This window comes from Martes martes (genome assembly GCF_963455335.1).
Source record: "Martes martes genome assembly, chromosome: 6".
NCBI classification, from domain to species: Eukaryota; Metazoa; Chordata; class Mammalia; order Carnivora; family Mustelidae; genus Martes; species Martes martes.
Window position 1 is genome coordinate 89055138 of NC_137893.1, and position 24369 is coordinate 89079506.

Consider the following 24369-nt stretch of genomic DNA (forward strand, 5'->3'; position numbering starts at 1 on the left):
TTGAAAGACATCTCAAAAGCAGCTATCAGGAAAAGGAAGAGAGAATTAGAAGCTAGGACATCTAAGGTTTGATGCTTCTCGAATGGGGGAAAAGATGTAACTGATGACTGAAATGTGAGATGAACATACGGTGTTTGTCTCCTGGTGACTGTAAGCTGAGGAGTGAAGCTACCAGGATAGTTTGCCCTGCCCAGAGGGATCCAGTGCTACAGGGTCCCTGACGTCACATGTGCCAATCCTCCGTTAGAGCCAAAGAGCAGATTCTGGCTGATAAAAGCAGAAAAAGACTATTGAACTCTTGGGCTCACAGAAACACTAAGGCTTGAAAAAAGTTAGAAAACAAGAGGAACGGTGGTTGGCGATAAGTCTGAGCGGTTAAGAGCACCTTAAATCCTACCTGGGAACCAGAGTGTGCTGAAGCTGTCCCGGCTGCCACCAGAGGTAGTTCACTTTCCTTCCTGCTTTGCTGTTGAGAAATTGCTGGCAGAGGCATTTGATTAGCTAAGCCTTGGTTATAGGACTACAAGGAGATAGCTGGGAAAACCAAGTATCTGGCCTTCTATGTGGTGGGAGGTGTGCTCTGTCTCCTTTCGTGATTTGTGTGGAGTTTCCAAGCATAAGAAGGGGCTTCCGATGAACAGTGGTCAAACCACACTGCACGTCCAGCCGGGGCCGGATTGCTGCCCCCGCTGTCAGACCTTCAGATGCTGCTTTTCCCTTTCATCAGGGACCCACAGGAGACATCAGAGCTTGGAGCTTCAGCTTCTGGTTAGTTGGTCTGTTTGTTTTTTTATTTTTTGTTGGCAACATTTTGAGACAATTCAGTTTACCCATTTAAATTGTACAATTCAGTGGTTTTTAGTTTATTCACAGTTGTGCAACCATCACAATTTTGTAACATTTTTGACACCCTGAGAAGAAACCCCAATACCTTCTAGCAGATACCCCCTTCCTTTTTTTCTTTTTTAAAGATATTTATTTGATGGAGAGAGACAGCAAGAGAGGGAACACGAGGGGGAGAGGAAGAGGGAGAAGCAGGCTTCCCTGCTGATGTGGGGGTCTCAATCCCAGGACCCTGGGACCATGACCTGAGCCGAAGGCAAATGCTTAACAACTGAGCCACCCAGGCGCCCCTCCCCATTTCTTCCCAATCTCCCCAGCTCTAGGCAGCCACTAAACCACTTTGTCTCTAGATTTGCCTATTTTGAAATATCTCGTGTGAGTGGGATCAATATTGCTTGTGTATAGCCAGCTGTCTGGGGTATAAGGAACTGGGGCTCTGAGGAGGGTCTTACAAGGGGGGCAGGGGAGCAAACTTCTGTGTCAGACAGGAAGCCTGTGCCCTGTATGGATGGCAAGTCCTAAGGGCAGGGGAAGAGGCTCGTCTTCACTGGTGCTGGTGGGGGGCAGTCAGGACTGTTCACCCCAGTGGACTGGGTTTTGACAAATCGGGCCACAGTGGAAGTGTGTGCTGAAGACAGTGGGCAGCACAGGAGCTGGACTGCAGGCAGAAACATGCAGGCTGTTGGGCCCAAGCCTTCCCATACAAATTTGCAAGAGACTTATCATTGCAGATAAACAGGTAGGCACTCTGTAAGCCTGAGGGCCAGGGAGGCTGAATGGGATGAATGAAGGGCTGAGCCTACAGCTTGGCCCATGTGGCCCATGCTGGAGAAAGTCCCATCCTGTCCCCTGGATGTGGTGCATTTTGATCTGGTTACTGGAGCCTGGAGCCTCTCTGGGTTTCTGATGGAGAAGGATGGCTCAGAAAGAGCATGAGAACCCAGAAAAGGGCAAAAAGTTCTGGCTTCTGAGAGCTAGCTCAAGAAGAAGGACATGGCCTGGGCCAATAAAAGAGCTAGGCCATGATGTCTGGCACAAAGGTTGGAGAGGCACCCAAGTGACAGCTATAACAAGCCCCATGTGCCCTGGGGCCCAGTGCTGCCCTGGCCTGCTGCCAGTCTTCAGTATCATGGACTAGCATGGGCAGACAAGATGGTTCTGCTCTGAGAACCGCCCTCAGCACCAGGGGCCACCAAACTGCAAAGTAAAGCAAGCATGGGCCCTCTGTGGCTACCCTGTTTGCCCTCTGTTTTGTTGTCTTGCCCTGGGTGTCATGACTCTCCCAAGCCCTGGCCTTTCTCCCTTACATACTCTATTCCAAATCTCAGTCTTGGGTGGCACCCAGTTCCCTCTGTCTGGCCTCTGGGCCCTCTCTTACCACATGGCTCCCTCTCTCCTCCCCTGCGCTTTTCCTTTGTAGCCTTCTCCTCGTCATCTCTTGGCTACAAGAATCTTGGGATTCGTGATGCCTGGGTCACTCCTTCCTGACTCCTGTAATGGGCCCTGCCAAGATGCAGAGCTCCACCCCTGGCACCAGGTCCCCTCGCCCACCCTGCCCTGCCTCCATATGGGCAGAGCCAGAGGAGTCCATCAGCAGCACACAGGAAGCCTCCGGGACAGTGGCCCGCCTCTGGTGCTAGTGGAGGTCTGGCTTTGGCAAGTGCTGCTCTTCATGACCAGAAGATGGGGCAGCAAGGAGGGGCTTAAGGGAGCTGCAGTTCCTTCTAGGTCTGCTTCCAACCCAGATCCTAAAGCTTTCAGATGGAACATACCTTCAGGCTCCTTAGGCCTGCAGTGGCCCAAGGGTCCTTTATCTTACCATGCATTACCCTCACTGCTGGGTATGGTGGCTGAAAGAGGAATTCAGGGCATGTCAAATGCTCCCATACCTGGTGCTCGTCAGAACCCACAGGGATTCTGGCCCATTCCACAAATGAAAACAATGGAGCCCTGCTTAACAATCTGCCCAAGTCAGGAGCCTTGGGTCTCCAGCCTACCAGATGAAAGCACTTCAGAGCACAAATTCTGAGAAGGGCTGGAGGTCCGTCCCTGTCCACTTACTCCCCCTCCCAAGAGGGGGACACCAAGTTACCCCACCCCCTCCACCGCTCTCCCCAGGCTGCCATCTTCACCCTAGCAGTGACGCCTGGCGTGGGATGACACAACCTCAGAGCCAGAGGGCTCCTCTCCCTCTTCAGCCAGGAGAGTCTCCACTGCCCCTGTCAGATCCTTAGCAGTCACCACACAGGCCATGTAATCAAACTCCCGCATTTTATTTCCATGGAAAGCCCTGGTCCCATCTCCAGGGCTACCGGAAGGTAGAGAAGCTGTGGGTGCCGGTGCAGGAGGCGTAGGGCACGCCCCGAGAGCGGATCTGCAGGGTGTGGAAGGTGAGGGGCGGGTTGGGGCCCGAGGAGCCTGGGTTCAGGGACTCGGTGTGAGGCTCCATCACTGTCACAGGGACCGCATAGGACAGTGTGTGGGGCCGATCATCATGGCGCCTCACGGTGCCCTTGCCCAGGAGGTGCAGGATGCAGGAGAGGACATCAGTACTGCCACAGGCAGACCCCTTACCAAGGCTGCTGACCAAACCTCTGGGAGGGCACGGGCCCTTCTGCCAGGCGTCCAGGACCTGGGAAGGAGAGGCAAGGGAACACAGCAGGTGGGAGACGCCCAGCTGACTCCACCTCGAGCCCCCACTCTAGGCACAGGCTGCGGGCCAGTGAGCCCCAGCCTTCCCTCCAGACACCTACAGGCTCCACGGCGAACCAGATGCTTCAAGTGTTGACAAGCCACCTCCTGCAGGCTGCACCCCACCCGAACCTCCCTCACCCACAGCCCACCCCCGCCTACCCGACAGACAAGCTGGTCAATGTGCAGCCCCTCGTCCCCGTGCGCCTTGAGGATCCGGACAATGAGGCAGTTCAGAAGGTTCCGTCTCTTCTCCAGGTTCCGACCCTCTTCATCCTCAGCTTTCAGGTACGTCTGAGGTGGGATGAGCCACACGTTGCCCCTCCTTGGCCTGAGCTCCTCGCTGGCATCCCGAATCTTGAGCACCCCTAAAATGAGCGCTAGTCATCAGCAGAAGGCCCACGTGGAGGCTGAGAGCAGAGGCCCCTCTGCCCCAAGTACATACCTCCTGGGACATCCTTTTGCTCTTCAAGGTCCAGGGGACCTCTCGAAGAGGTAAGAGGCCCAATCGCCTGATCAAGCATGTCTGGAGAGAGCCCAGAGAGCGCCAGCAGACTCTCCACGGAGACAGCCTTAGAGAAGATGAAGGAGATATTCAGGGCTTCCCTGAACAGTGGAGCAGAGAAGGGAGGAGGGAGAACAGGGAGTCGAGGTTTAGGGAACAGGGGTGAGGGACAAGGTGCAGCAAGCCAGGCTGCCTAGCTGGGCCAGGCCACCTTCAGTTCGTTGAGATACAACAGCAGCCACATCTGCACAGTGGACACATGCAGGGTCTGGTCCCCAAACTGCAGCTCAGCCCGGCCCAGCCATGTCCACTGCAGCCGCCTCTGCGGGCCCCGCTCCAGGGCCGGGTAGCTCTGACCTGAGACGGAGCAGGGAGAGGAGGGAGTCAGGGGTGGTGAGGGGGGACTCCTGGTTGAGCCCTGCCCCTGCTAACATCTGCCAAGCATGTGCCCCAGTGTTTATGGATACTAGGCTTCCTGGTCTGAACTTCCGGAGCTCAGCCTGTGCTGTGCCTGCCTCTTGAGTAAGCCTCATGTATCTGGGAGCCCACCCTGTGCCTTGCTTTGTACCAGGGGCTTTGATCAGTGCCTTCCAGAAGTTCCCCATTTTTTTTTTTTATTTTTTTTAGGGAGACAAAGCCATGAAGTGAGGAAGGCCTGGGGCTCTCATCAAACTGGAATATCCATGAGAGAGGGAATGAGGTCTCCCTGCTTAGTCTGGGAAACCCCTCTCCCCCAAGGTGGGGGGTCTGAGTCTCTTCACCTTTCTGTGTTGCTGCCCAGCCCAGGACCAGACTCCAGCAGGGAACTCAGGCAATGATGACTGACCAGGAGCCAGACCCCTGCCACTGAGGGGGAAGTCCTTTCTGGTGGCCTCAGGTGCCCCTGCCCCATCCTCCCCAGCTCCCACTCTCTAAAGAGAGTCCTGTGTTTGTTTTAAGGACAGAAAAGGTGACAGCCTGGGGACCTGGTGCTTGACAGCCCCACCCCTCACTCCACACCTGAGCTCCTGCCCTTTGTTCTCAAATCCACTCCACTGAGGCTCCTGCCCTGGGGCCCACCCCCACCCCAGACTCCTTTCCCAAATCCCATCCTCCTCCTGGCTCCTCACTCTTGCTGTAGAAGTTGGAGTACTGGTTCACGGTGCCCCTGAGGTAGGAGGGCAGGCAAGTTCTGGGGTTGAGCGTGTGGTGGATGGAGGCAATGGGCCAGCAGCGAGGTGACAGGACCAGCACAGACACTTCCGGCATTGCCCCCTCATAGTAGAGATCCTCATCTTCCTCTTCTTCCTCGTCCTCCTCCCCCGTGGTCACTGCAACCCCAGCTCCCTCTGCTTCCTCTGCCTTCTCTCCCTTGTGCTCCTTGTCGCTGGCCTCGTGGCCTCCCTGAAGGAGAAACGCTGGGTTCCCAACAGCTGCCAGGCCTCCTCTGCTCGGTTCCCTGCCTCCCTCCCTAGGCCAGTGCCTACCTGTATCTTCTTCTCAGTGTCGTCCAGCTTCAGGAGCTGCTGATCGAGCCGCTGGAGCTGGTAGACGTGGAACTGGCGCTGCAGCTCCTCGGACGTGCTCAGGCTGCGCAGCATCTGCTGGGGGAGGCGGTTGGGGAAGCAGGGACCGATCTGCTCCAGCACGGCCCCCTCCAGCCAGCTCGAGCCCACGCTCAGGAGACGGTCGGCCATGTAGTGCCTGCAGCACACGCAGAGCAGGCTGAGCCTCAGGGCGGCCCCACGGCCTGCTCTGGGACTCCGGCCACCCGACACCCCCGCCATCTACTCCCCCCGTCCTGCTCCACGCTCACTGGTAGTAATGCTCGAAGGTGGTGGCTATCTCTAGGCCAGAGAAAATGAGGACCGTCTCCAGGCAGCGCTGCAGCTGTGCCAGCATCTCCATCCCTCGGGCTCCGCCAATCCGGCTGCCCTGGATCCGCTGGTCGATGTGCCGGGCGAACTGCTCACTCACCTGCGCAGGGAGAAGGGTGCAGGGAAACCATGGACCAGCAGCCAGAGGAGGCAAACAGGGGCACAGGGGAAGGTCTAAGAAGTGGATAGGAGCAGCTGAACTGCTTCCTAAGGTGGGTAACGCTTTTACAAAACTCTTTTTAAATTTTTTTAAAAGACTTTATTTATTTATTTGACAGAGAGAGATCATAAGAAGGCAGAGAGGGACGCCTGGGTGGCTCAGTTGGTTAAGCGGCTGCCTTTGGCTCGGGTCGTGATCCCAGCGTCCTGGGATCGAGTCCCGCATCGGGCTCCTTGCTCAGCAGGGAGCCTGCTTCTCCCTCTGCCTCTGCCTGCCTCTCTGTCTGCCTGTGCTCACTCTCTCTGACAAATAAATAAATAAATAAATCTTAAAAAAAAAAATAAGGAGGCAGAGAGAGGGGGGAAGCAGGCTCCCTGCTGAGCAGAGAGCCCCATGCGGGGCTCGATCCCAGGATCCTGAGACCATGACCTGAGCCGAAGACAGAGGCTTAACCCTCTGAGCCACCCAGGCACCCCTACAAAACTCTTTTATAAAATTGTCACCAGTTGTGCAAACTGACAACAAGGAGGTGTTTGGTTTTTTTTTCCCACATGGAATGTGTCTAAAAATTAAAATAACCCCAATAATTTAACGTGAGGAAATGACTTACACACACAGGGATGGTCACTCTGCAGTGTCACTGATCAGACAGAAGGGCTGGAAGCAGCTCGAGCAGCTACTGTTCAGCCTGCAGTGATTAGCCCGGCTGACTTCATCACCTGCCCAACCTTATGCCTTAAAAACTGTGAGAAGAGGGACTTTGTCTATCTTCAGTTCTTACCACAGCACCAGACACAGCTGAAGCACTTATTACATATTTATAGAATGCGGGAAGGGCAGAGGAAATTCTAGTACATCCTTTAGATGGAATTTATACAAAAATTAAAAATAAGGGGGTGCCTGGGTGGCTCAGTGGGTTAAAGCCTCTGCCTTCGGCTCAGGTCATGATCTGAGTCCTGGGATCGAGCCCCGCATCGGGCTCTCTGCTTGGTGGAGAGCCTGCTTCCCCCTCTCTCTCTGCCTCTCTCTCTGCCTGCTTGTGATCTCTCTCTGTCAAATAAATAAATAAAATCTTTTAAAAAAATTAAAAATAAGGACAAAGAGCAACACTGAAAAAGGCTTTTAATATAATGGTCAAGGGCACCTGGGTGGCTCAGTCGGTTGAGTGTCTGCCTTCAGCTCAGGTCATGATCCCAGGGTCCTAGTATGGAAACCCACGTTGGGCTCCCTGCTCAGTGGGGAGCCTGCCTCTCCCTCTGCCTGCTGTTCCCCCTACTTGTGCACGCACTCTCTCTCTCTCTCTGACAAATAAATAAATAAAATCTTAAAAAAAAATCTAACGGGGAGGGGGGGCGGGTATTTGGGTGGCTCAGTTGAGTGTCTGACACTTGGTTTCAGCTCAGGTCATGATCTCAAGGTCAGGAGATGGAGTCCCAGGCTGGCATCCATGCTCAGCATGGCCTCTGCTTAAGATTCTCTCCCTCTCCCCCTGTTCTCTTTCTCTCTCTCTCACTCTTGCTCTCGCTGTTGCTCTCTCATTCTGTCTCTCTAAAATAAATCAATCAGGGGCACCTGGGTAGCTCAGCCATTGAGCGTCTGCCTTCAGCTCAGGTCATGATCTCAGGGTCTTGGGATCGAGCCCTGCATCAGGCTCCTTGCTCAGTGGGGAGTCTGCTTCTCCCTCTCCAGCTCCCCTTCCCCCAACTTACATGAGCATGCTCTCTTTCTCAAATAAATAAATAAAATCTTAAAAATATCTTTATATAATGGTCAAAAGACAACAGGATAAAGCATTTTAGCTACTTGTGAGTAAACTGTTAAACCATGCACATGAACAGAAACAAAAAGCTATCAAGGTAATATTAGGACGGCACGTCGCAGGTCACTATGTGTTTCTTTTGCATTTGAATTTTCAGACACAGGGCTCTGTGAACAGGAACAACTGAGGCTGCTGTGAGGAGGGGGGACAGGGACATTTGCAGGGAGGGGCCTGGGGCGGAGGGGAGGACAAGAGGCTCACGTGGGCCGCTTTGAGGAACGGGAGCTTCAGTAAGCCGCCAGCACAGCCATTGTGCAGGGCCAGCAGGAAGGCCGCCCTGGGCCCAAACAGCTCGGAGCTCGACTTCTGCAGGTTGTGAAAGTGTTCGCAGTAGCGCGGCACGAAGTCGTCATCCCGCCAGTGCGAAGTCAGGAAGTTGTTCACCTGCAGGGAAGCGGCCCTGGGTGAGGGGATGGCTGGGCAGGCCAGCCTCTGGTCCAGCCCCCCCCGAACTCCCCTCCCTATACCTGCTCCTCCACCACCGCCCCCCAGCAGCGGGTCAGGTTTCTCACGATGCTGCTAGGGAGCCCCCGGGTAGCCAGGGAGCTCCAGTCATGGCTTCGGTTTCTGCCCTCTGTGGAGACAGGGGAAGGGGCAGGAGACAGGGACAGCCCCTCAGCTCAGGTGTCCCCAGACCAGGGTGAGCCCTGGGGCCTTTCCTGACATGCTGCCCCCTCCCCATGATGCTCCTGGCTGAGGGTGACGGAAACTGGGACGATGAACAGTCTGAGTACGGTGGGGAGGGAAAGCGGGAGGAGGGACAGAAGGCTCTAGGGTGCGAGTGCATGAGGGCACAGAGAAACGCTTCTCACTGAGCTCCCACCTGAATCCCAGGTACTCACTGGGGCGGGGAGTAGCCACGGCTGGAGGCAGCGCCTCATAGGGCTCCACGTGCACCAGGAGGTGGGTGAGGCGGCGCACCCTCGAGGAAAAAGCAGCCGCACGGCTCTGGGGATTGTGGGCAGCCTCCCGACACTCCAGGTACTGGTCCAGCAGCCAGCCCAGGGGGCTGATGCCATCCTCGTCTGGAGGTGGGGAAAAACAAGCCAAGGCAGGCCGTCTCTCCAGGGCAAAGGGAGAGGCTGGGCTGGACAGAAGCACCAAGAAGGAGGGATTGGACAGAAGGTACTGGGTAGTGGGGATGGGGGCAGGTAGCATCTTTATGGTATCAGCTGACACCTGGGAAACATGGGAAAGGAGATGGGCCCTGGCCTGGTAGAAGAGGGGCACTGGGGTACCAAACCAACACAGGTACCAAAAGGGCCAAGAAGATAAGGCAGGTGGCTCTAGGGCAGAGCAAGAAGGGGCTGGTTAGTGGGGCCAGGGGTCAGAGTGGTTACCAGGGGAGGTGATGTTCTGCACCAGGGGGCTGACCAGGGCCTCCCAGCAGGTCTTGCCCAGTGCTTGGGCGGCCTCGTCATCAGGGAGGAAGCGATCGGCAAAATTCTGCTCCTGCCGCAGAGCCCCATTGAGTCTAAGGGTGGGGATGAGGGAGGCAGGTGTCAGGGGCTTGAGGCATAAGTTACCCCAGCATCCGCCCGGCCTAGGACTGCCTGGCTAGCCCCTAGCAACCAGACCCAACTCTACCCAGTACTTTGAAGCTCCCCTGTGTTAACTGGCACACCCCACCCCCAGCCCACCAGAAAAATCTCTTCTCTTCATTCTTTCTTTCCTTCCCAAAAGTGGAGAACCTTCCAGATGCCTCCCCAAGCATGTTAGCCCTCCAAAGAGCCCTACCCAGGGTACCGCTCTTACCTTTCATGCACACTCAGCCACACACACATGCTAGCACACACCTAGAACTCAGGTGCAGGAGGCTCCTGCGGTCCTCTGCTATGTCCTGACTCCAGGCCTGTGCCCGAACCATGTAGAAGAGGCGTGTGTGACGGCACAGCTGCTCCCGGAACACCGGCCAGAAGGTGGGCTTTGGGCCCAGGACCTCTAAGCCCCGGATGCGTGTGTCGATGCCGCCCTGCAAGGGACACAGGCCTGTCTTCAGCCGACCCACGTCCCCCTCGGAGTGCGCTGGGATCAGGCACACCTTCGTGCCTTCCTCCTGGAGCTGCCCTCGCCAGGGGTTGGAGCTCTGGCTCAAGATCTGGAACAGCTACAGGACCCGAAGCGTCGGAGCCCCAGACCACAGCCTGGGCCCCCACCAAACCTGCTGGCAGCGCTTTATGCGGATCTGGATGACAGGCCAGAAGCGGTTCAGGTTCTCCAGGAGGATGACCCGGCTGGCGGACGGCATCACGTTGACCTGGCATGGGGTGTGCAGGGGGCTGTCACCTCCCTGCGTGTAGATGGCAGTGCTGACAGCACCCATGCCTGCTCCTACTCCCTCTTCCTCCCCTCAGCCCAGCAGGTGTGGCGTCCTGACCAAGGGGTCCCAACGCTGCCCTCACAGCTCGGGGCCTGATGCCATCATAATGGCACAGGGAGAAAGGACTCTACTTTCTCTGGGGCTCCGGACAGGGAAGAACTTAGGAGTTCATGAGTCTGGGCAGGAGGGTGGACCCTGCGAAGGGTGATCTGCCGGCATGATGGTACCTACCGAGTTGAGTTCTGTGTTAAGAGAGTTGGGGCTGTCACCCCCAAACACCACCACCCTCGCCGGCATGTAGCTCGAGTCTTCACCAGCCACCAGCAGAGTCAGCTGCCTGGGAGCAGGGACGAGGAAACCATCAGAAGCGGAACAAGGCATGGCCTCATAAACACAGCCAAGGGGCCTCTGTGGTCATGTTTGGGCTCGAGGGGGCGGTGGTGCATCCCCCAAGACAAACACAAGGCAGTCACCACAAAGCGCATATGTTGTGGGGCGAGTTACCGGATAAGAACGCCCTGGTGCATGTGCAAGGTGATGTAGTGGGAGCCCGCACTGCCGTTGGACTCCCAGTAGGTCTTGGGGTTGCGGTCCGTCAGCTTGCTGGCCCGGTGGGGGTTGGAGGACACCTCTACCTTCTCCCAGCACTTGTCCTCCTTCACCTCCACACTGGAGCCTGGGGGTGGGGGGCAGGGGTGGCCGTCACAGCCTGGTAAGTATGGAGGGAAAACAGACACAGGCGTGGTGGGGGGTGGTGGAAGCTGGGGACAGGCACAGACCCTGGCACAGGTATCTGAGGAACACGTCAAAGAACGGGATGTTGATGGGTCGGTGGGTCCGTCTGTGGTCTTCGATCTGGCCCAGCACCATCTGCAGCCAGAAGAGCAGAAAGAAGGGGTGGGGGGAGGAGAGAGGAGCACACGTGGAGAGCACGAGCAAACGTGTGTGGAGGAAAGACCTGGCAGCAGTGGGACTTCCTCCAGAACCCTGGTACAGCAGGACCAGGCGGGGGAGGGGTTGCAGGGAATAAATGCCCTTGGGTTCACTGGCCTTGCCTGCCCTTCCCAGCTGCAGGAACACTGCCTCCTCTCCCGCCAGGGTTCATGTTCTCACCCAGTGGTGAACCCACAAGCCTCTGCCTGCCCTCCCTCCTGACCTGGATACAGCCTCCCAGGATGTTGGTGGTGAGTTTCCGGTAGAGGTGGGCATGCTTCTCACACTTGAACACCATGTCCCGCAGCTCCTGAGCCAGCTCCAGCTTTCCCAGGTGCTTTTCCAGGGCCTTGGAGATGGCATCTCGGGCTCCCAGCTGATTCAGCACCACGGCATAGTCCCTGCTCACGGAGGCCAGGCGGTGCAGGAAGAAGATCAGCTCCTGGAGCACCTGTGGTGGGGACAGGGCTGGAGACTAAAGGGCATAAGGCCCGGGGCATCTTCAGGAGTATTTCCTATGCACCCACTGTGGTATGTAGGTGCTGGAGCTATCGCAGTGAACAGACAGCAGAAAGCAGGGAGACACAAGGGCTGGGTGGAGTTGGAGAACCCAAGGCAAACAGACACGGAAAAAGCTAAGAGGTGCTCTCCATCTTGGGGTGCTTGATGACTGAGGACATTGGCAACAGGTGTAGAGAGCACCTGTGGTTCCCAGGTGGTTCCTTTTTAGGCCCTGTCCCAAGAACCAGGTGTGGGGCTGCATTTTGAGATGCTCAGGCCCTAAGCACGATACCTGATGGTAGGGAGGGGGTGGGGAGGGACGCTCAGTGAGTCTAGCTCCGAAATGAAAATCTGGGTAACCGCCAAAGGTGTGTACTGCAGACACCCACTGCCAAGCTTTCCAAGCCCAGGACCTCTCTGTGGCGGGGGACCCTGAGATGTGAGGTCCCCTCTGCCTCCTTCATCCGCATCCCCCAACAGGCCTAGCCAAGCAGGAGCCACTGAGGCTTCTCATATAACACAGATGTAACCTTCTGTGTAAGAAAGGAGACGGCAAATAAGATCATATGCTTGGGGGGCGCCTGGGTGGCTCAGTGGGTTAAAGCCTCTGCCTTCGGCTCAGGTCATGATCTCGGGGTCCTGGGATCGAGCCCCGCATCGGGCTCTCTGCTCAGCAGGGAGCCTACTTCCTCCTCTTTCTCTGCCTGCCTCTCTGCCTACTTGTGATCTCTGTCTGTCAAGAAAATAAATAAATAATTTAAAAAAAAAAGATCATATGCTTGGGCTTATTTATATTTGCATAAGGACACACAGGAAGGACACGTAAGTTAAAATGAGTGATGACCAACAAGGGACATGGGGAGAGGAGGCACTGGTAAAACTGGATGGAAGTGAGAACAGGTGGAAATGAGAATTCTCAGTGTAGACCTTGTTCTACCATTTTGATTTATAATCTGTATGAATGTACTACCTATTTGAAAAAAAAAATCAGTTTTTAAAACAAATCCCAGACCAGGAGCACAGAGGCTCCACTGTGCCCTCTGGAGCCTCGCCCAGGGGGCTTGCCCTGTCAGAGGCTGCCTTGTGGCCTCTCCCTCCAGCATCATCTCCCCAGAGCAGGGTGAGGGTACCTCTCGGTCAGTGTCTGGTGACCGCAGGCAGGCCATGCAGGCGTCCATGGCCTCGTGCCAGGGGAGCAGCGGCGCCTCGGGGAAGTCCACCAGCTGCATCAGGATTCTGGGGAGTGGGGGTGGGGAGGCAGGAGGAGAGAGATGTGCAGCTAGCCTCAGGGACCCCTTGGTCCCATGCCCCGCCCCACCCCCTCACCTCAGGACGGTCAAGTGCAGGGGCTTGTTGGCTGCCGGGGTGGCAAGGCTCCGCATCAGGGTAAGGAAGGGCTGGGGCTGCCGCTGCAGCTGGAGCAGGAAAGGCTTCATCTCTGTCTCCTGGGGCCCCCCTGAGCTGAGGGCGTGCTCCAGGTCCAGGAAGGTCCTCCCAGGCGGACCGCAGCCCTCCATCAGTCGCCGCAGAGGAGTGTCGGGATACTGCGTTGGGGGTTCTTTTCCTACAGGAAGGTGGACGTCACAAGAATTGGCCGTGGTCGGTGAGGTTAGCATCAGAAAAGGACAGACACATACATAATTCCTAATTTCTCCTAAAAATGGTTTTTTGGGGGTCCCCTGAAAATTAGTTTGGGGATCTTAGGGCATCTCTAAATGTATTTATAAGACCGCTCTGTGGCAAATCTTATGTTTCATACTCTTAAAATAGCAAAGGAGCCTCCTGTCTGCAAATTGCAGAGCGTTTCCCTGTATCTAAAAGCATGCAATAATTTGGCTTCCTCTACACCAGAAAAAGTTCAGTGTGGGGGTTTATGAGGCCTCAGATCTCTTTCAATGTTCTGACTTTACATCCTCCCCGGCTCACTGGAGGGAGCTGCTCTACTCTGGTGCCAACTCTTCCAGACTGGAGGACACCTGTCCTGGGAGGAAGGCCCCCTAGAGGCCAGCCTGCAGAGCTGCTGCAAAATCATCCCGGTGCCCCACCTTCCTCTCTGGCTGCACCTGCTGATTCCTGAGGCTGAGCCTGGGCTTCCAGCAGGGTTGGGTAAGCTGGCTGCCCTGCCAGAGCCTCGGGCCCATATTTCCTGTAGACACGGCAGTTGAGCAGGTCCCTGAGAGCACTGTCATCGAGTCGCTGTGGCAGAGCCAGCAGCAGGTCCTGGGCCAACTCTATAGGCACGGCCAGCTCAGCCAGGATCTCGTCATCCAGAACCTGTCGTCAGGGAGAAGGTTTCACTGTGGTGGAAAAGGTTTCACTGTGGTAGCCCCGACCGGCACATAGGCTCCGGGGACACTTGATAGGGGTGGGGGATCTCAACATACACCTTCTCCGCCCTGTACCTCTCCTGGCTGGCAGCTGCCTCCTCCCACAAAATGGCCAATGCCTCTGAACATTCTAGATATCCTCCACTGCAGCCCCCGACACTGCGGACCTATGCTCCCCGTCCTAAGCCTCCCAAATGCTCTATCAGCCCAGCCCCTGCAATGAGCCCTCCGACTGCTGGGTGTCTCCAGGCTGGCTCTACCTCCCCATCCAGGTTCTCCTGGAGAATCTGGAGAACCTCCTGATGGTCGGGGCCGTCCAGCTTCTTGATGAAGAAGAGGAGCTCCCACCACTCCGCCTGGGACAGGTGTTCACTCTCCTCAGCATCCTCATCCTCAGGCAGCACGTAGGGCACCGCGTAGAGCTCTGTCATGGGCTTCCACCGCCAGGAGGGCACAGCTGTGGAAACGAGTCCAAGGGCCCAGGGATGTTGTTGCCTACCCAGCCAGACTACCACTCCTGGGCTCAGTGCTGACCCTGCTTCCTCTCGGGGCTCACCTACACCCAGGGCTCCGCTGACCACTGCCCTATGGTAGTTCTCAGCCTCAACCACATCCTCAATGTCTTCCTCAAAGCCCAGAATTTCCAGCATGTGCCAGTGTACCCAGTAGGTGCGACCCGTCGACTCCCACAACACCTGGAGGATGGGGAGAAAAGAGAGGGAAGGGGAAGAGACGGCTCACTTACTCGCTGGTGGTGGCCCAGTGATGAGGACACACAGCTCTCTGGCTGACCACCTGGCCAGGTTTGTAACAACCTCCAAACAACACAATGCTGGCATATGGAGGACACGAACATGTACATAAAGGCCACCTTCTTGTAGGAATAGGCTCTGTTTCTCCTCCCACCCATCCTAGATGCCTTATGCCCCCCACCCCAAGGAGCTTCCTGGCCTCAGCTACTCTCTCCCTGACCCTGACCTTTGGGAAAATCTTGCTGTATCCATTTCTTCCTGGGAGTTATCTTCCTGACCTCATGGCCTCCCCAACCCCGATTTTCTTAGCCTTCCAAATGGCACACCTCTCACTTGCTGACCCCCTTTAACCATTCCAATCCCCACAGGGTTTTCTCTGGAGGTGGCCTGCCAGAGCCCCTGCACGGAAGCCCCAGTTATGCTCCCCCAGCTAGATCCCCAACAGCGTCCCCCATGCACCCTCGCTCACCTGCACGGGGGGCACGCCGTTGTTGCTCTGGCGGAACTCGCCCTCGTCCCCAGCGCTGACCTCCTCATAGTCATCTAGCATGCGCACTCGCATCCCGGGCTGCAGTGTCTCTCGCACGTACAAGGCATAAGTGTTGCCACTTGCAAACTCAGAGCGAGGGCGGAACCTCCTTGACCTCCTAATGGAGGGCTGGGCCCGGGTGGGTGGCAGCCCCGGGCCAACCTCTGCCAGCTGGGGCTGGAAGATGGAGCAGGAGGACCGGGCCAAGGGCCCCTGTCTGTTCGAGGCCCAGTCCCAGCGCATGGCCTGCACCAGCTCTGAGATCAACGTGCCCATGGCCATGCTGAACTCCAGCTCCAGTCGATCCCTTTCCCCACTCAGCTCCTCAGGAGAAGAGTTGTTCTGGGCCCCTGGTTCTGCAGTGCTGTCATTCAGCTGGTCCAGAAGGGAAGTGACATGCAAATAGCGCTTTACCAGGGAGAAGAGCAGCCTTCCCGGGACCTGTGGGATGAAACCTTTGGCCTATATCCACCTTGTCCCAGCTTCAGCTCCTCTTTCCACTCCATCCTTTAAGGACCTGTACAAAGGCCTGGTCCCTTGATCCTGTTTATAGCCCCCACCCCAGTACCTCCCCACAGAATACCTGTGGCAGCTGAATGCCCTCAAAAGACATGGGGTGTTCAGAGAGCGTGGCCTGTGCGAACAGAGCCAGCAGAGCACAGCGGCTGTCAAAATCCAGGTGTTTCTCAATGGCCTCTTGCTGGCTCAGCGATAGAAGAATCTGGGTCCGGGTCCCTGAAACCCACACCCCAGTCAGGAACTGCTCCCTCACATTGCCCTTCCCAGGCATCCCTCCTAGACCCTCTTCTCTCTCAGTCCAGTCCCTTTGTCATCACACATTAGGGATGACCTGATCTGCTTTGCTTCAAAAGCAACAACTTGGGGCGCCTGGGTGGCTCAGTTGGTTAGCTATCTGCCTTCGGCTCAGGTCATGATCCCAGGGTCCTGGGATCGAGCCCCACCTCAGGCTTCCTGATCAGCGGGGAGTCTGCTTTTCTCTCCCACTCCCCCTGCTTGGGTTCCCTCTCTCGCTGTCTCTCTCTGTCAAATAAATAAATAAAATCTTAAAAAAAAAAAACAATCACTGGGGCGCCTGGGTGGCTCAGTCAGTTAAGCATCTGCCTTCGGCTCAGGTCATGATCCCAGGGTCCTGGGATCGAGCCCCAGGTCAGGCTCCTTGCTCAGCAGGGAGCCTGTTTCTCCCTCTCCCTTTGCTTGCCTGCCTGCCACTCCCCCTGCTTGTGCTCTGTCTCTCACTATCTCTCTCTCTCTGTGTCAAATAAATAAATAAAACATTAAAAAAATAACTTCCTCTTTTCTATATACATATTTTGTATAGATATTTATCTTACAATAGTCTAATATCGTAACTTTTCCTTTGCATAGAAATCCAATTAATATGAGGTTCTTGAGGATTCAGCCCTTCCTCTTTCTTTTAGTATTATTTTTTTAAAGTAAACTCTGTGCCCAAAATGGGGCTTGAACTCAGGACCCTGAGATGAAGAGTTGCACTCCTGCCTGACCAAGCCAGCTTTCCTCTTCCTAGGGAGATGTCCCCACCTCCCTTCCTACCTCCTTTCTTCCACCTCAGCAGAATCACTCAGGCACTGATGAGGCAGGGGCTCCCACCACAGTGGCCTGTGAGGCCCCGAGCTGACCTAGCTTCCTTTCCCCCCACACCGTTCCTCACCAGCATCATGGGAGGCCAGGGCTTGGATCATTCGGCCCGCACTCCAGCGGATCTGATAATCAGGACTACTCAACATGTGCATGAGCAGGTCCAGGACCCTTGGGTCTTTGAACACCCCAGTCAGAGGCTCGATGCTGGCGTAGGCGCTGAGTACGTGCACCGTATGAAGCAGAGGAGCAGGAGGGATGGTGTCCACACACTCCTCCAGCTGCCGGAGGGCCCTCTGAATCAAAGCCTTCACATCGGTTTCCATTTCCCCCAGCACAGACTTGTCCAGGGCCCCAGCCTCCCCTGCAATCTCCTGAGAGGGCCCGATGACCTGGCCATCCTCGCCCAGCATCTTGTGGCAGTTGGCGTAGATCTCGTCATTGGACATCCACAGCAGGATGTGCTCAGCCTTGCAGTCCACTTGGCTAGAGCCCCCGTCCCCATCATCCCCGCGCCGGAGGATGAGCCAGCGGATCTGGTACTCAGGATGCCCATCGTGGCCCACCCGCTGGCGGATCAGCTCATCTGGATAGGCGTGCAAGCCCGGCCCCAGAGGCACTCTGAATTCCCTGTAGCGGAGCTCTCCCACCATGCCGGCACCTGAGACACACAAGCAGGAGAGAACAGCAAGCTAAAATGAGAGTGGGAGTTGAGAAAATCAAGGACGTCCAGGAGTTGGAGAAGCAAATGTGGTAACAGCTGTCCAGTTGTCTGGGGTAAAAGCAGGGCCCAGGAGCTGCCTGCTACGGGCTGGGTGGGGCCAGGCCTCACAGGGAACACTGGGGTGTTTGTTCTAAGAGCACAGAATTTGGTTGCAAGGAGGGTCCAAGACCCTGCAGCCTGGAGTGGGTTGGTTTGGAGCAGTGGGAAGGGGACAGCGGGGGCAGGGCAGCCTTGGTGTTACAAGTGAATTCCAAGGCCCTGGGACAGGCAGCACCCCTGAGGAGATACATGTCGCCCCAGAGGGGTGTGTGTGGGGTGTGGGTGTTGGGGGGGGGTTGTTGGGGAATGTGTCTGGAAGGGATACCGCGTCCAATGGCTGAAGCGCAGGAGTGTGTAACAGGCACAAGAGATCCGGAGAATTGCTGGTGGAGTGGGGTGGGGGGAGGGCAAGGCACGATGGGCTGGGAGGAGAGGATGGAGGACTGGAGACCCGGGAGCAGCAAGGCCGGTGGGGGCTACGCAAGACCCAGGACAGTGTCGCGGGAGACCCGGTGGGTGAGCAGCGGGAGGCAGGTGGACCCGAGGGGCCGGGGGTGCGCGGCAAGGTACGGGGGAGGGGGCTCGGCCAGATAAACGAGAATCCCAAGGCACTGTGGAACTGGGGTGGGGGAGCGCGAGATCGGGTGGGCGCGCGGCCGCTGGGAGAGTGTGTGGAGGAAAACCCAGGGTAGGGGCAGGGGCCGCGGCGGGGCTCTGGCCACCTCAGAAGTCGATGGGGGTCCCGGCGCGAGGCCTGTCCTTCGCTGAGCTAGGGACGCGGCGAAGACGATGGCGGCGATGCTGGCGGAGATTTGGGCCCCGCCTGGGCCCCCGAGGGGGTCGAAGCGGAGAGGCGGGAGGGGGCGTGCCTCTGAAGGACAGGCGGGCGGGCAGGGGGCGTGGCGCGCAGGGACGGAGCACCTTGGGGCGGCCACTGTCACTACCCGCGCGCACAGGTCAGCAGCCGCCGGGGCGGGGCGGGGCAGGGCGAGGTGGGACCGGGCCCAGACAGCGGCACCACCCGCCCAGCTGCGGGAACTCCGACACCCGCCCGGAGCTGCCGCTCGTTTCCGCCGGGCCTAGCGGAAAGCTGGGGGCCCTGGGAGAGCGCCGGGGCGGAGTCGCCGGTGCCACCTCGGCGAAGCGCGGCACCTCCTCCTCCACGCCGCCCTTTCCTCTTCCTTTTCGTCTTCCCTCCTCCCACCGGAAGTGCTCTCCCCAATTCATGAAGTCAGAGCTGGATTAGATCTTGGAGGTCATTTCTTCCCCCTCCTCCAAACAAGGGAGGGGGGACGGCTTGAAATGCGGGGGGTAGGGGGGGCGCGCAGCTCCAGTCTTTGCCGCATATCGTCCTTTCCTTTCCTTTCTCCTCTCCCACCCTTTTTGCGCCTGTGTTTCTTCCCCGGTCTAGTATGTACCATCCTCCCTCCCAAAAAAAACCAGTAATAGATAAAAATGGGGGGCGATTTTATTAGAATCCAGGGATATCAGCTTTGGGCAGCTGCGGAGGGCAGCTTCACATAACTCTTCATGGGGGGCAGTGGCCGAATCTTGCGGCCAGCCCAGCCCCCCTTGCGGTGCCATAGTCCACTGGAAGGCCTCTTGCCCAGCCACCGGTTCCGCCCAGCCTTGCCGATGACACGTTTGTTGTGATCGACGTTGGATACCCGGCCTACTGTTGCCATGCACGTTTCCAGAACCTGACCGAAAAAGCAGATGGAAGAGAATGCACCACGGGGGAAAGAACCTGTTTTTGTTGCCTTCCTGACTCTTGGCAGGCTTCTTACCCTCACTGAGAGAAGGGAGAGGACAGGGGAAAACCATAGCATAACTGAACCTGAGTGCAGGTGCTATGGTGGTAGAAAACAAAAGGCACTGTTCCCTCTCCCATTACAGTGTCAGCCTGACAGGGCATGCCTAACAGGGCAGAAAGGGACACACCTAACTCATGGTGGTTTCTCACATGAAACACCTGGGAACTATCCCAGGCCAGAAAGGTACATTCCAAAAATTCCTCCTTTGCTGATCCCTCCCACCTGTATCCACGCACACCTGCATCTGCCTCTTGGAGGGCAGCTGGATGATGGCCGTCCCATTCACTTTCCGTAGCAGCACACCACATGTCCCTGGGGAAGGCAGAAACAGCTTTGCCACCCTCCACAGGAAGGAGGTGGGGGCAAATTTATAAGGGGACATACTGCATACCCCGCCCTTTCTTTGCCCTTAGGAGCAGATATTCTGCAGCAGGAAGCGTGCAATGTTTGAGGTAAAAACACCAGCACCTTTCCACCCTCGTTTTCCGTGGATTTTTCCCTCCTTTTCTCTGCCTGCGGACCACATGTGGCCCCACAGGTTCAGAGAATTGGGACCTCAGGTACCCTTTAGCCTCAGGTATCCTAAGACCCCCAAGTAGCTCCTTTCCTCATACCTGCGGCACGGATATACTGGGCCCCCCGGCCTGGCTCACTCTCCACGTTGTTGACAAGGGTCCCCACAGGCAAGGCCCCAAGAGGATGTGCGTCCCCTTCCCGAGCAGCAACTAAAAGACAGAATTTCATAAGCCCCAGACCCCTTGCAGCCTCCAAGCCCATACACATCTGGCAGCCATCTCTCACCTGCCATTCGGCCTATGTGGTCAGAGTTCAGGATGACATCTCCAGCCTGCATGTTTTCTGTGGCAATGATCCAGCGTTTCCGGCTGCCCCCAGCAACCAGAGCTATGTCTGCTGATCTGTTTGGGGTGAGGGACATATGAGCAGACCATCTAGGCAGCCCTACATCTTCTGAAAACTCATAGAACAGTCATACAGCCACACCACCATCATCTCACATCCCAAACTTGCCTGCAGGGATCATAGCGGACCACGATGACCTTCTCCTCAAACGGTCCTGGCTTCATTTCCAACTCAGGCCGGAAGCGCAGAAAGTCAATCATGCGATAACGCTGCTTGTGGCCTCCGCCAATACCATGCACTTGGATTCGGCCTGTGGTCAGGAAAGTGCAGAAACATGACTCAAGTCAGATGAATCAGCTCCCAGCAGTGGGAATAGGCCCATCCTGTGCAGAAAGCAGTACGTCCTAACATTATGACACAAGCGGAAAATAATAAAGTTGCACAGCACACTTGGGTAAATGGGGGTGGGGAAATACCTACACAGAGTTTGGTAAAAACTTAATTACAGGATATTGAAGTTATATAAAACCTCCAGACAAAATCTCTACAAATTACTGAATTCAGTGAGTTTACTGAGAATGATGGAAATAGTGCTCAGCTGTTGAAATTTCTGAAGGACATGAAGAATGTACACTTAATGTGTATATCTGGTTTTCTTCAACCACCTAAATGGTCTTTAGGAGCACAGAACACCTTTGTTACTTTGTATTCTACTCTCTGGTTCTTAAACACACACTACATGCAGAAGGAGTCCAATAAATGCTTTTTAAGTACATTCCTCTGCCTGTCAAGAAATGGACCTGGGATCCTAACATGTTTTTCCCCTTTAATGCGTAAATCCTCTTGCTCTTGCTCTCACCTGTGTGGTTTCGGCCCCCAGACTTCCTCATCTTCACTGGTGTAATGGTGTACTTGGTACGACTCTTCCAGGACACAATATTTGCACTAAGGGCCACGGAGGTAAGCAGTGGGCGGCAGGCGAGCAACACTGAGGAAGAGGGCAGCTGGAGAAGGGTAGACCTTGTCACCTAGAGATAAACAGAAATCTCTATGACTTGAAAGGTAACCGAAGGACAAGCACCAGAGAACCAAGGGTGAAGGTAGAGACCCAGCAGCCTACTTCCTTCTAGGAATGTCCCAAACCCCGCTATCCAAAAACTCCACCCTTCACTGCTTGCACACATACAAGGTTGGAATGTTTATCTAGGTGTATGTGTATTGATTACCTCTCCTCATTTGATCCTCTAACCCCTGAAGTATTTCTTCAGTGGCATGTCCTTTCCTTGGGGCATCTTCCAAATTTCACTCAAACTCTCCTTCTCTGGTAACTCTTCCTTCTTTAAACAACTTCCTTTTCCAAAGCTGCTAACTTTCACACATTCATATGCCATCAGCACCAATGCCTGTGCCCCTCTGCATTGTTTCTGGGAGTTTTCCAGGTGTGAATGGAGGGGAGGAATCATTTCTGTCTTGTTCCGTGCTGTATTCACAGCATTTTAGAGGAGGTTGCTTTCGTTTTGAATTTTAAGTATGCATCTGCCAAACTCTACCATCATCCAGAAAGGTCCAGAGGAATAAGACTTACACTTTTTTTCTCTGTGACTCACCAATCACCCACTAGGGACACTGAAGGATACCTTTACCTTAGGCTACTAATTTTGTTATTTTGGGCTGCATTCTCTAATCTCAGCAATGACTCATCTTCAGTAGTTAATTAAGAGCCCAGGCTTTTTTTTTTTTTAAGATTTTATTTATTTATTAGAGAGAGAAAGAGCACAAGCAGGGGGAGCGGCAGGCAGAGGGATGGGATGATGAGAGCTGAAGGCAGACACTTAACCAACTGAGCCACCCAAGCACCCCAAGAGCTCAGGTTTTGAAGCCAGACTGTTTATAGCTTCAGTACCTGGTATATGGGGCACCTGGGTGGCTCAGTTGGTTGAGTGTCTGCCTTTGGCTTCAGTCATGATCCCAGGGTCCTGGGATTCAGCCCCATGTTGGGCTCTCTGCCGAGCAAGAAGCCAGCTTCTCCCTCTTTCTCTGATCCTCCTTCCCACTTGTGCTGCCTTAAAATAAAAAATCTTAAAACAAAACAAGAAATTATTTATTTTTTTAATAATTTTTAAAAAAGATTTTTATTTATTTATTTGACAGACAGAGATCACAAGTAGGCAGAGAGGCAGGCAGAGAGGGGTTGTGGGGGAAGCAGGCTCCCCGCTGAGCAGAGAGCTGGATGTGGGGCTTGATCCCAGGACCCTGGGATCATGACCTGAGCGGAAGGCAAAGGCTTTAACCCACTGAGCCACCCAGGAGCCCCAAAACAAGAAATTATTAAAAAAAAAAATACTTGGGTGTATGACCTTGGACTGCTGATGAGTTTTCTCATGTAAAATGGTAATGATAACCTTATATAGGGGTTGAAAGGACACTGAAAGGGGTTAAGTTGACATTTAAAAAAAAAGATTTTATTTATTTATATGACAGACAGAGATCACAAGTAGGCAGAGAGGCAGACAGAGAGGAGGAAGCAGGCTCCTTGCTGAGCAGAGGGGGCTCGATCCCAGGACCCTGGGATTATGACCTGAGCGGAAGGCAAAGGCTTTAACCCACTGAGCCACCCAGGCGCTCCTAAATTGACATTTAAAATATCAATTACTTATGCTTGGCTTCAGGGCTAATCCTTATAACTCAGCTGCTGCCTGTAGTGTCTTCTGGAAAACTACTTCAAGGGTGATTTTCTGTTACATTTTAACAAAAATTTTTAATCACCTTTTGCTACACCTATTCTTTCCATGTGCAGCCAACTTTCAAAAATTACCAGTTTGGTGAAAGGCAAATTAGGTCATCAGGAACCAGAATACTAGTGATTTCTCATCTTGACTTTTTAAAAAATCCTAACATGAAGTGAATTTGACTGGAAAGGCAAATAGCTATTAGGGAAGCAATTTGCTATTGCTACAGAGTTATCTGTACTTTCTTTGTTTAATCTAAAAAACTGTAGAAATGTATGTAAAGAAATTAAGACAAGAGTACTGGACGATTTGTCACAGGTTTTCCCCTTCATTTCTCTTGGAGCAGCAGGAAAACAGTTTCTCTATATTCCCTCCGCTTTACCTGTAACAATTTTGTTTTCTACTGTTAATTATATTGTGTATTTATAGTTCTATGCTTACTGTTGTGCATATACTGGCAATGAAACTGTACATAACATTACCTGAAAAAAGTGAAAAAAAAAAGGGGGGGGGCGCCTGGAGGGCTCAGTTGGTTAAATGTCTGCCTTCAGCCCAGGTCATGATCTCGGCCCTGGAACTGAGCCCCGCATTGGGCTCTCCGCGCAGTGGTGAGTCTGCATCTCCCTCTGCCTCTGTGATCCCTCTTCCTCTGTGATTGCTTTCGCTCTCTCTAAAATAAATAAAACCTTAAAAAATAAATAAAATGTCATGATAGTTGTCTTAAAAAAAGGAGTTATTTACAATGTCAATTACTTATGATTGGCGTATGACTGGGACTCAATGTCGGTTATTACTGAAACCTGTACAGTAACCTGTAAAATACTTTCACTTCCAGTATCTCGTCTGAGGAAACCAGCGACCCTGTGGGACAGCAACACTTGCAGAAGAGAAAGCTGAGGCTGAGAGACCCAGGCCGGCGTGATTCCTGATCAGACTCACTTCCTCCGCCTCCCATCCCAGGGTGCCCTCTCCGGCGGCGCGAACAGAAACAGCCTCGTTTCCAGATAGGGTGCATTACCTGCGCGGCCGGGAGCAGGCTGGGCCTGAGGGCAGTGACGGCTGGGGGCGGCGTCAGGCTCAAGGAGCCCAGAGCGCGAGTCAGTGCCCTCAGAGCCATGAGGGCACCCAAGCTCCGCCGGAGTCAGCACACCACCATTACTCTTAGCCAGGCCGCCGGGCGTCTCTAGATGACGCTAACAAATCCCAGTGCCGTCGCTTTCTCCTGACGTAAGGAGGTGGGCAGAGAACCCGAGACCAAGGTGGATGCACACCTCCTTTCCTCCTTGCGCGTGGTCAAAGCCAATCCTCCGGCGGCCCTTAGGTCGCGTGACTGGGGAGCAGGCCCCGCC

At 54.9% G+C, this 24369-nt stretch overlaps 2 protein-coding genes across 3 annotated transcripts; both read right to left on the reverse strand.

The window, feature by feature from the left end:
• Positions 1-3095: 3095 nt before the first annotated feature.
• Positions 3096-18690, reverse strand: CUL7 (cullin 7). Of its 2 annotated transcripts, none has more exons than XM_080805368.1 (26): positions 18339-18690; positions 16927-17514; positions 15820-15971; positions 15177-15677; positions 14512-14650; positions 14216-14412; positions 13692-13902; positions 12955-13192; positions 12759-12864; positions 11351-11578; positions 10974-11064; positions 10699-10870; positions 10426-10531; positions 10036-10131; positions 9671-9846; positions 9215-9348; positions 8717-8899; positions 8342-8448; positions 8076-8258; positions 5835-5995; positions 5506-5722; positions 5149-5422; positions 4251-4396; positions 3980-4106; positions 3697-3902; positions 3096-3475 (listed from the first exon to the last, which is right to left on the reverse strand). In XM_080805368.1, the coding sequence occupies exons 2-26, from the start codon at positions 17504-17506 to the stop codon at positions 3152-3154; spliced, it is 5055 nt and encodes a 1684-aa protein (XP_080661494.1). In that variant the 5' UTR covers positions 17507-17514; positions 18339-18690; the 3' UTR covers positions 3096-3151. The 2 variants fall into 2 exon arrangements, with proteins under 2 accessions (XP_080661494.1, XP_080661493.1); XM_080805367.1 differs by having other exon boundaries at positions 13674-13902.
• A 372-nt stretch (positions 18691-19062) lies between these two features.
• Positions 19063-24315, reverse strand: MRPL2 (mitochondrial ribosomal protein L2). The gene is made up of 7 exons (XM_080806436.1): positions 24039-24315; positions 21151-21319; positions 20460-20601; positions 20232-20347; positions 20045-20155; positions 19669-19742; positions 19063-19316 (listed from the first exon to the last, which is right to left on the reverse strand). Exons 1-7 carry the CDS (start codon positions 24135-24137, stop codon positions 19104-19106), a joined length of 924 nt encoding a protein of 307 aa, XP_080662562.1. The 5' UTR covers positions 24138-24315; the 3' UTR covers positions 19063-19103.
• Between the last annotated feature and the right edge of the window lie 54 nt (positions 24316-24369).